Source organism: Fundulus heteroclitus, chromosome 6, assembly GCF_011125445.2.
Source record: "Fundulus heteroclitus isolate FHET01 chromosome 6, MU-UCD_Fhet_4.1, whole genome shotgun sequence".
Lineage (NCBI taxonomy): Eukaryota > Metazoa > Chordata > Actinopteri > Cyprinodontiformes > Fundulidae > Fundulus > Fundulus heteroclitus.
Window position 1 is genome coordinate 16,034,786 of NC_046366.1, and position 11,572 is coordinate 16,046,357.

The following is an 11,572-nucleotide window of genomic DNA, read 5'->3' on the forward strand; positions in this document are numbered from 1 at the left end:
CAGCATCTTGTGAGGGAACGTGTTCATTAAATTTACCGGTCTAAATATGACGTCTTAAAAAAAAATAGCAAGACTGAAATAACATATTAACAAATTCAAGTAATTGAAAATATGACATCGGATGGATGGATGGATGGATGGATGGATGGATGGATGGATGGATGGATGGATGGATGGATGGATGGATGGATGGATGGATGGATGGATGGATGGATGGATGCTTTTTCTGATATGGTTCCTTTTTAAACAAAAACATACCCATTATCACGTTATCACAATTTGTTAAAACATTTGTACATACTATTGGGGGTTTTACGTGACAGACTAACTGTCCATAACGGTGATGTTTGAGATAAATGTTGTTTTTATTTTCAAATTTATTTAACAAGTGCATTATTATGAATTACAAATATAACCGCTCTAAACAATTACAAAGTGAGCTTTTCTTTTAAGAGCAGCGTGAATATGTGCCTTGATTCAAAGTCTTGTAGAATCAGCTTTAGCTGCGATTGCAGAGTTTTTGGGTTTTGTTTTCATCTGCTTGAAACAACTAATAGTTTTCCTCACAACAGAGTCTCCCACCTGAGCTTTTGGTCTATGTGGCTCCTCCAGAATTAATGTGAATATCTTGGCTGCTTTCATTATTCACACTCTGCTTGCTCTGCTCATCGGGTGAAATGGAGGGCTATGCCTTGGCATGTTTGCTGTTATGCTACACTATTTTCATGTTCAGATGATGAATTGGACATGTTAGGAATATATAAGCTTAGGGTGTTTGTTTTATTTCCCAACTGCCTCAAAGTTCTCTATCACTTTACCTCTGGGTTCCATGCTGTATTATTTGGTTTTTATGATGCTGTTTGTCTACTAATGTTCTCTAATAAATTAAAAAGTATTTTTCCCCAGTCTTTTTCATCATTGCATCTCTGAGTACAGTGAATGGTTTGAGGATGAGCTGGAAACCATTTCAGATTCAAAACAACAACTCATAGTCATCATGTCCTTATTAAGCCTAAATGCACTTTCAGGAAAGGTTTTGTCATACAAATAGGCCTTCTAGCTATTTAAAATCACCAGTTCCACTAGTTTAACCCAAAATAAAAGAAATTAAAGAGTTTATTTGCTCATTATTTCAAAGGCAGAGGAATTCTAGCATTTCCCCTCCTTGTATGGATCAAACTTTCCAAAGCATGGATGGTGACATAATCTCCCAGCTAATGGTGACCAAAGCAACTTAGAGAACTTGGACATTTAGTCTTAACTGTACAGTTAAAATTGTCATTCTAAATAAAATTTTAAATCAATATTATCTATTTGTAGAAGCTACTAGATGGTGAAAATTCTTCAAAACTACTTAAGTCTCTGTGTAATTTCTGTTTGCAAAAACTGTTCACCAACAAAGCTTTCTCAGTGTTTTATTTGGGATCCATCTCTAGTTTAACACAAACACATCGGTATCATTTTGTCCAAAAAAAAAAGAAAAACGTAAAATTTAAGCTCAGTGTTCAAAGTTAAACAGCTCTGCCTCTTTCTCTTTCCAGAAAGCAAAACTGCGATCGATATATTTAAAGATGTCTTCATTATTGAAACAGCTAAATTCTGCGTCGCTGCCGCTCTCCTCTGGAGTGGCGTTTTGCACTATAACCTTGGGCACAGCTTCGAAGTCTGGCAGGAATGATGATGGGCAGCGGCACGGTGTTGATTCACCGAAGAACCGAACTTTGAGGTCTTCAAAGCCGTCGCTCCACTGTCTCCTCCCAGACTGAATTTCCTGAAGAACGGCTTTGTGGAAATCTCGCACCTTTTCCCAGGGGAAGAAACTGACGTGGTCGAAAACCTCAAAGCAGAGGAGATGTCTCATCTTCCTCTCCTCTGCGGACAGGTCTTGCTCTAAGATGTGGAAGTAACCCAGCATGAAGAGGTCCAGGGTCAAGCTGTCGTGGCTCATCGTGACTCCATTTACTTCTGGCAGGAACTGCTCTGGAGAAAAGGTCACATGGGAGTCACATGGATTTTTGGAGGCCAAATGGGATTTCAGATCATATTTCAATTCTAGCTTATTCCTCCAGGAGTTCACCATTTTGTCCACAGCGCCTCGTTGTTTGCAGAACCGGAAAAGGGAGTGTGTTTTCTGTTTAGGCAGTGCTGTAGTCACATTTCCCGGTGCTGCAAGCTTTTCCTGCCTCTGCCTTGCGGCTCTCATTGAGATGGCATATGCAGACTTCTTCCAGTGGCTCAGGAACAACACCACTATCCGCTCTTTTCTCAAGCTGGTGGTCTCCACCACAGCTTCACAGGGTTTAAGGGCACCGAGGTGTGTGTTGACATCATCGCTGTTTCCTGCTGATGGTACAACCCAATTCTTACTCTTCAGCCGCTGCGCGCCATGTACAACCCCAGCGAAGGGATAAATGCTTCCAATTTGACCCTCAAAGTTGGACCGAAGGTTTTTCACCGACACACCAGACTGCTGGATCTCTCTCTCCACCTTCTCTCTCTGCTCTCTACTGCAGCTGCTGCTCTCCAAGCGCTGGCTGAAAGCCGATGTCCCCCTAATATTAGGCATCCTACATTCGCTGGATGCCCCTGCAGGCGTACGCTCCTTCTCTTTGCCCTTTTGCATAAATCCTGAGTCCAAATCAATTTCAGAGACAACTCTATTTGCCTGCAAATCCTTCATCCCCTCAACCATACCTCCCACCATCCCCCAGTCGCTTTCCTTTGCCTGTGTTTTCGTCAGGTTAGCCACCAGCAGGGACATGTTTTTGACAATCTCTGAGACACGATCACACCAGACAGGCAGAGTCAGGTGCGATTTTCCCTCAGAGTCCATTTTTTGCAGAGCCTCCTTGTTGAGGGAAATATTGACTATAGGATCAGGTAAAATTGCCTTTAACTCCTCGGTTAGCCTGGTCAACTCCAACTCATAGGCCTGGCAGCGTTTCTGCAGAGAAACAGACTCAATCTGATGCTGCAAGTAAACCAGGTCCTCCTCTGTTAAGAGCTCACCAAAGGGCCCCAAGATGGCATTGTGAGTCTGGGAGTACTTCCAGGAATCCACTGGCACATACCCATTCAACATATCCTGTTAAAGACACAAAGATATTTCACAGTTCTGATAAATATTTTAAGTTAAAGTGTTTCATCCACTTGTTTGATAAGTTTGTTTTTACATACAATATATAAAGAATGTTGCATAGCAAGGGTCATAAGATCTGATGACATATGTTACATTGCCAAAAGTACTGGATCAACCCTCCAAATTGTTGAATTGAGGATTGACAGATTAACATACATATTCCGTTTGCGTTTCCACAGAGCAAAGTGCTTTCTTTCTAAAACAGGGTGTTCTTCTTTGTGTGAAAACAACGAAGGAGTACCTGTGTCTCCTCCGCCTCTTCATCCTGCATCCTGACATGCAGCTGCCGCACCATCACCTGCCGTTTCCATTCTGGTATGGGGCGTCCACTTTCATCGTGGGTGGGCACCAGGGAGTCTATGTCAGCCAAGATGGCGTTGACACTTGGTGCCTCCTCTCGCACCTCCTCGTTGTCAAGCATCTGTTGATGTTCGATAACACAAGACAAGAGTGACACCTCTGATCTCTGGATTTGTGATAATTGTCTTCTATAATGTGACATCTGTATTTGGCTAAAGGAGATTAAAAGGGTGTCTGAAAGCACCAAACATGTTTACACCATGTATATTTCTGATTAAATAAACGCCGAAGATTTTTTTCTGGTGACTGGAATCAGATGATTTTCATTTAGATTAGCTCTGACCAGTGACTGGTCTGTTGAAAGGTACATTTTTCATTTTTTTATTCCAAATAAGTGAACACGAGAATGCTAGATGCTGCTAGGTTGAACAGACAACACAGCGCTCTGTGGAACTGTGGAAGGTTTGACTGAAAAGGGAGTGTGTGGCGGGAATCAAGGGTTCATCAGATCACAATGATTACAGTGAGGGATCAGAACAGCTTTTGGGACGCTAGCTGTACTTACTGTGTTAGTCACTAATATAAAATGCTAAAGCCAGTTTAAATATTTGATTCCACAATGATTTTGTGCTAATGTCAAGATGATATAAACCTTTTATCCTGTGATTGCTCTTTAAAACATTTCAGGCTGATTCTATGATTCTTATACGTGAATTAATGATAATAATTAATGACCATTCATGGCAAGCAGGGCAGAACAATATCTTGAATGCTATTTCTTATATCTTCTTATATTATAGTTCTAAAAGAGAAATAATATTTAATCAAAATCACTCATTTACAAATAACAAATATAGGCAATGTTTGTAATATTTTAATTGGTGCATCTATTGAGATTACCTCTCTTTTAGGTAAAGACATACACAGATAAAGCCTAACATGCTTCAGCACTTATTAATTGTATTTTCATAACATTTAGAAAGCATTTTACAAGATAAAAACTTTTGTAACATCATATATCTTTACCTTAGCCCAACTCACATTTAAAATAAGCAACCCAGATTGCTATTTTTTTGTGTTTTTAAATTACAGCCTTCACTGTCTCAGTGTCTCATAGTGTTTGCATAACTATCAAACTGTTCTATCGACACGACCATTCCTGCATGGCCTACGTTTGATCTATAGGTATTAAAGTAACTTACTTGCAAATGTCATTCGGATTACTTTATATCTAGGTTTACCCTGCCTAGCTGCAACCAAGGCAATAGCCTTATATTATGTTTGATATTGCGTCAATTTGTAGCTATGATTTTTTTTCTTTTGTTCCAGTTTTTTTTTACTATTTTTACAATAACTTAGAAATTCTCGATATGCTCATGTGTTATTGAATTTCATGTTTTAAGTGGGTGCCTTTTATTAGTTTAAAGCTTTAAGAGTTGAGGGTAGTTATTGCAAGCTTTTAATTTTCAAATCAAATACATAGCACATAGTTTCTTCATAATTATGTCCATTAATTCTTGTGGCAAGTGGATATTTTTATTCAGGATGGTGTGAACCTTTACAAGGGTGTACTGCTCATATGGAAAACCGCACCACATGACTCACAGTTTGCCCGGTGAAGACGGCAGTTAAGCCAGCATGCTTCAGCGATTTAATAGGCTTCATCTGAGACATCGGTGTGAGGTCCCTCTCTGGAGGCTTCAGGTGACTGAAGGATGTCACCACTATAAGCAAACACAAAAAAGGGAGAAAGGTCAAACCCTAAGGTTTTAAAAAATACGGGAGAGATCAGTTAGCATCTTTTGATTTGAAATCTAAAGGTATATGTGTGCTAATCTGATTTTCTGTATGTGATTAAACATATTTTGTTGCCTCTTTGCCAGTTCTATAGACTTAATGTTTAAATTTTTAAAGAATTAATCTTGGTTTGTAAAATAATGACATGTGAGACCTGCATGGAAACTTTATTTTTAATGTTCTGAGAGTTTTATGCTATCACAATGGCTTGTAAAAGTATTGCTACCCCCTGGAATGGTCCACGTTTGGAAGGTGAACCTCTGCAGTAGCTGAAGTTCTGCAGCCTCTGACAGGATTGCCCTTTATTTAGCTCTAGCTGCCTTTCCATTAACTCTGATCAGCTTCTCGGTTGAAGAAAAGCATCCCTATAGCATAATGCTGCCACCAAAATAATTCACCAAGAGTTGATTGTGTTCATGATGATATGCTTGGTCAATTTTCCGCCACATGTAAAGTTTAGCATTAAGGCCAATAAGTGCTTGTTTTTGTTTCATCTGACTTATGACTTAGTTGCAATAATGGCTCACTTGTTGTCACTGTTACATCAAGGCCTGATTTGTTGAGTGAAAGGCTAATAGTTTTCTTTATTAAAAGACTCCCCCACGTGAGCCGAGGATCTCTGCAGCTCCTCCAGAGTCACCATGGGCCTCTTGACTTCTTCCTTGCCCAGCTTGTAAGTTTAGATGGATCACCATGTATTGGTATGTTTGCTGTTGTACCATAATCTTGCTATTTTTAACAGTTCCTTGTGAGATATTCAAAGCTAAGACTATTGATTTACAATTAATAGTTCCTACCTCACTGATCTGCTCCATCATCACAATCCATCCTGCAGCCTCCCTTCATCTGATGCTTACCTCCTTACCAAACCAGTTAGGACCAAGTACTTGGGGCGACAGAGCCTTTCCCCCTCCCTTTGGAACTTCCTCACCAAACACATCTGAGACTGTGCGGACTTGCAAGCCTTCAAATCTCAGATACAAACACACTTTTTAAACTTGCTTTTAAGGTTTAGCTCAATGTTTTGTGTTTTAGTGCATTTAGTGTATTATTTCATACTGTTTTATTAATTTGATGTAACTTTTTTGTAAAGTGTCTGAGTATTCAGAAAAGCGTTTTTTAATAAAATGTATTATTATTATCCATCCATCCATCTATCCATCGTCTTCCGCTTATCTGGGGTTGAGTTGAGTTGCGGGGGTAGCAGCTTCAGTAGGGAGGCCCAGACGTCCCTCTCCCCAGCCACTTGGGCCAGCTCCTCAGGAGGAATCCCAAGGCGTTCCCAGGCCAGCCGGGAGACATAGTCCCTCCAGCGTGTCCTGGGTCTTCCCCTGGGCCTCCTCCCGGTGGGACGTGCCCGGAACACCTCACCAGGGAGGCGTCCAGGAGGCATCCTGACCAGATGCCCGAGCCACCTCAACTGGCTCCTCTCGACGTGGAGGAGCAGCGGCTCTACTCTGAGTCCTCCCCGGATGACTGAGCTCCTCACCCTATCTCTAAGGGAGAGCCCAGACACACTACGGAGAAAACTCATTTCAGCCGCTTGTATCCGGGATCTCGTTCTTTCGGTCACGACCCAAAGCTCGTGACCATAGATGAGGGTAGGAACGTAGATCGACCGGTAAATCGAGAGCTTCGCCTTTTGGCTCAGCTCTCTCTTCACCACGACGGATCGGTACAGCGGTATTATTATTATTATTATTAATTATTATTATTATTATTATTATTATTATTATTATTATTAAGTGCAGCTTTGAAAGTCCTCACAACCTTGCCACTGACATCCCTGGTGTGAGAACCTTTTGTTCTCTAATAATCTCTAACAAAAAAAAAAAAACATTTGAGGCTTGACAGGAAAGTTGTTATATTACAAATTAAGATATAATTAGTTGATTTCAGAACATAATTGGTTACATTGGATTTTATTTAGGGGTCTCAAAGTGAAGAAGGCTGAATTCATACAAGCCAAGCCTGCTTTATTTATAAAGCACTTTAAAAACAGCAAGTACTGACCAAAGTGCTGAACAAAGATAAATGATTAAAATAAATACATAAAAACATTGCATGCATATTTCTATTTGTAAAAACAAAATGAAAAAGCATGTATTACTTTTTCTCCCACTTCACAGTCATGGGTGTCGCTGATGTTTTCTGTTTTGTTTTTTACATTAAACCTATATAAAATCCATTGAACTTTGCAGTAAATATCTGACAGAATGTAGAAACAGCTCTGTCCTGATTACCTGACGAGGCCAACTGAACATGCTGCATGGACCCTGGTGTGTGTCTTTTTGAGGAGGCAGCAGGAGTCAGAGATGTGGGGGTCACAGGAAGTGGGGTGGGGTGACGAGGCAGGGGGAGAACCTCCTTCACTGGCTGCTGGGGAGAAAAGCACAGCGGGGATGAGCAATGCTCTAAAGGACAACTCAGCCAATGTAAATACGTGTTTTCATCTAGAAAAATGCAATTTGATCTGCAGTTTGTTTTGCTTTTCTTTGTTTATTTAATCAGCATCTTCAATCATCTGGTTCCAAAACGTTTCCTTAGCTGATGCATTTTCAGTGTAACATCGGCGTCTTCCTCAAATACGACCGTATATGCTGCTCTTAAAGCATTTATTTTCACCTCCTCTGAGATGAATTTTATTTCAGATCAGTGGTCACCTTGATGTTCTCCATTCTTGTTCTCCAATTTCACACTCTGGCAGCTCCGAGACGCAGCAGCCCGTCTTTCTAGAGGAAGGAAGAGACCAATATAACAGGCAAACGAGGACCCTCCGATGACACGCCTCACAGCGATGCACAGCTCCAAAGCAATCAGCTAGAAGAGTAATGCTGCCTAATGGCAAACACACACACTGAGTTAATGTGAAGGCATAGGAAGCTGCCTGTAGTGCTTGAAACTAAGACAGGAAGTGGTGTAACTGGAGCCTGAACAGTGGATATGTAGTAGCCCCCAGCAGAGTGCAGGAGAAAGCAAACTGGAGTTAACACAGACCTGAAATGATGCTCTGAATACTGAAACATTTATCTCCTTCATGCCATCTCTAAATCATGCTTTGGATTGTCTTGAAATAAAAAAAAAAGTTTATTCATCTTATAAACTGTGTTATGCTGGCAGCTGTCTAAGGCAGAGTTGTCCCTGCATATATCGTCATGACATTTCTCAGTCCAGATTTCCTCTTCCACAAAAATGATCAAAGCAAAAATATTCTGGTCACAATGTTTTTAAAAACTACCTTTTATTATGCTTATTTGTTTTACAGAAGCTACTTACTCTAAATAGCAAATTTCTTTATGAAACATTGCACATCTTAGACAGGCTTATTTTGTTTACAAAAATATTTTTTTTGTCTGAATTAATATTATAAAGAGTCCACCGGTAATTGTAAGCACAATTCTAATCACACTTACATGAAGCTCCCCCGCAGCGTGATAAGAATGCCAAGAGCGTACAAAACTTAAACTGAGAGGAACGGTCACCGAAAACAAAAGAAGAAAAGCCTTATGTCCGTCTCTTTTCCTGGCAGAAGCCAATAACCAATAAAGCCAATGAGCAGCATCAACTGGACCGAAACTTCGGACTGGGGGGGCCTTCAAAGTGTGCATAATTAAAGCAGTGGGATAGGATGACTGGCACCTGGAAGTATAGAAACGATAGCTCTGAGAATGTATGTGGGGGACAAAACGCTGTAGAGTACAGAACACACATGAGCAGGTGTGTGTGTGTGTGTGTGTGTGTGTGTGTGTGTGTGTGTGTGTGTGTGTGTGTGTGTGTGTGTGTGTGTGTGTAAAGGGTACAGGTCATTCTGGTTGGTAGTATACCCTTCCTGACACATAGCATGTTTGTGAGAATTTAGCACCCCCTACTGGTAGCCGTCGGTGTGACAGAGAGAAAGTGTTGTGGACACCATTTTGTAGACGATGAAAGTGGTGAACTGAGAGGCAGCAGTACTACGGAGGGTTAAAGGGGACAATATTAAATAAATTAATATATTATGAAATAAATAAATGTCAATATACTATAAAATAAATAAATGTACCATGAAATAATGAAATGTAAAATTAAATAAACAAATGCACCATTAAATGTCCCATTGAATGTATAATTAAATGTACCACAAAATAAATAAATGTGCGATAAGATGATGAAATGTAAAATGAAATCAATGAATGGACCATTAAATTTTCCATTGAATAATTAAGTGCACAATTATTTTATTTAATACATCATTAAACAATTAAATGTACCATTAAAATATGAAATGTAAAATTAATTGTTTAAATGTGCCATTAAATATCTAAATGTGCCTATTACATTAGGCCATTAAATAAATAAATAAATAAATAAATGTAATTTTTGGTAAATAAATTTATTTGATTTCAGTGTGAAGCAGCCAATCAGGTGTCAGGGTCTCCCTAATCCCGCCCATTGAGTCTGATAGGTGAAGGTGACAGTTCAAAGGATCTCATGATGAGTCTGCTGTGCAACGCCATGAAATAAATAAATGTAGAGTGAAATAATGAAATGTATATCCAAATGAATTTATTTAGCAAAATTATATTTAATTATTTCACTTAATAATTTAAAAGGCAATACTGCCACATTTAAATATTTGATTTTACATTTCAGAATTTAATGGTACATTTAATTTTTGTATTAAATAAAGAAACTAAATTTAATCATTCAATGAAACATTTAATGGTCCATTTCATTATTTAATTTTACATTTCATTATTTCTGGGTACATTTATTTATTTAATGATCTATTTACATTTATATATTTCATGATACATTTATTTATTCAATATTGTCCCCTTTAACCCTACATACAGTGCATCTTAAGGATTAATGTTATATATTAACAATATTATCAATATATTTTCTAGCTGTCACCCTTTTCTGTTCATGTTTTGTCAAATTTAGACAAAAAGTTGACTGACTTACACCAACTATCTCACGTTAAAATAATTCTCCAACACTGTTGAAGTTTTTCTTGGGACATCTGTGTTTTTTGACAAACATACTTTCCAACCTTAATGCTTTGTACCATGTCAGGATTGGGATTAACATTGTTGGTACTAAAATAAAACGGCAAGTGAATAAACACTGTTGTATATTTGAGATTGTTTAGATATTCAACAAAAGAATTGGGCCCAAATTTGTAATAGTCTGCTCATAGTAAAATGCTTAATGATGCCATGTAAAATTGTTCTTTACCAGGTTTTCTGTTTTGGAACACATCTTTTTTTTTATGTCTGAATGATTCTTAAATCTCCACAAGGCAGTTCAAGAAATAAATTAATTACTCCTGAATATGATCAGAGACTTCAAATAAATGAAAAAAGCAGTCAATAAAACACTTCAAAATACTTAAAAAAAAAAGAAAGAACTAAGCTAAAACATGTTTACAAAAAAAATAATGTGGTCTATTAGCTAAACATGCTCTGATGACCTTGTGTTTGTTAAGGGTGCATAACAGTCAAGCTGCTGAAATCAGCTTTAAGTGTCAGCAAAGGAATTTTTTTATATGTCATTGTTCAAGCAGTCACGGGGTCTAAAGTAATATTTAAAAAGAGTCTCACATGGAAAGAATGTTGCTTGACAATATTTTTTTGAAGTATTACAAGAAAGACTTTGAACTTTGAAAGCAAAGAGACAGACAACTCATGGATGGCTCAAAATTGTTTGCCCATCACATTATTATCATAGTTTATGACTCAGTTACAGAGTTTAGTCACTCTTGACCTGTTTTTCCTGTTTCACTGTTATCCCAATATAATACCTTTTTTCCACAATTTGCTTCTGACCTTTTATACAGGATCTGATTTGCTAGTTATTTTTTAACACATCCAAAAGTGGACTGTCACTGTAAAACAGCACATTTATTGTGCATGTACATGGCACGCATACAGGCGGACTCAAGGAGAGAAACATGAGAGGCGAAGGCCCCTGGCTTGGTCCAGGGCTTCTTTGTGTCAAAGCCCAGTGTTCCTGCCTCTGTTAATGGGACTTTAGTGTTACTGTAGTGCAGGAGAGAACATGGTGAGACTGCAATCAATAATAGACATCCTGCGCAGAGGCAGCCGCACAAAGGCTGGCACATGTTTTCACCTGGAGCAACAGCACAAACTGTTATGCAACAGACACAAGAAGAGCCATTGCCTATCAACAGGGCAGCTCCATCTGCCCAAACAAAATTATTTGGAGATATTATTAATATTTAAGACATATTGTTTGTCAACCTGAAAACAATGAATATTGTTGAATATTCAGTAACTATGTTAAAAGGATCAATTAAAAGTACAGTTACATACAGCCAGGTTTTCAAGCTTT

At 38.7% G+C, this 11,572-nt stretch overlaps 1 protein-coding gene across 1 annotated transcript; it reads right to left on the reverse strand.

The window, feature by feature from the left end:
* Window positions 1–1,366: 1,366 nt before the first annotated feature.
* On the reverse strand, window positions 1,367–9,178 carry espnlb (espin like b). Its single transcript, XM_036138173.1, has 6 exons — window positions 8,650–9,178; window positions 7,900–8,074; window positions 7,480–7,615; window positions 5,045–5,163; window positions 3,381–3,560; window positions 1,367–3,085 (listed from the first exon to the last, which is right to left on the reverse strand). Exons 2-6 carry the CDS (start codon window positions 7,912–7,914, stop codon window positions 1,499–1,501), a joined length of 2,037 nt encoding a protein of 678 aa, XP_035994066.1. The 5' UTR covers window positions 7,915–8,074; window positions 8,650–9,178; the 3' UTR covers window positions 1,367–1,498.
* Window positions 9,179–11,572: the final 2,394 nt, after the last annotated feature.

Excerpts from the sequence above, each read along its gene's own strand:
- espnlb (XM_036138173.1), bottom strand. Across the intron at positions 3,561-5,044 it reads CCGTCTTCACCGGGCAAACT|ATGCTTGACAACGAGGAGGT; the intron begins GTGAGTCATGTG and ends GAACATCAACAG. Across the intron at positions 3,086-3,380 it reads AAGAGGCGGAGGAGACACAG|GATATGTTGAATGGGTATGT; the intron begins GTACTCCTTCGT and ends TGTCTTTAACAG.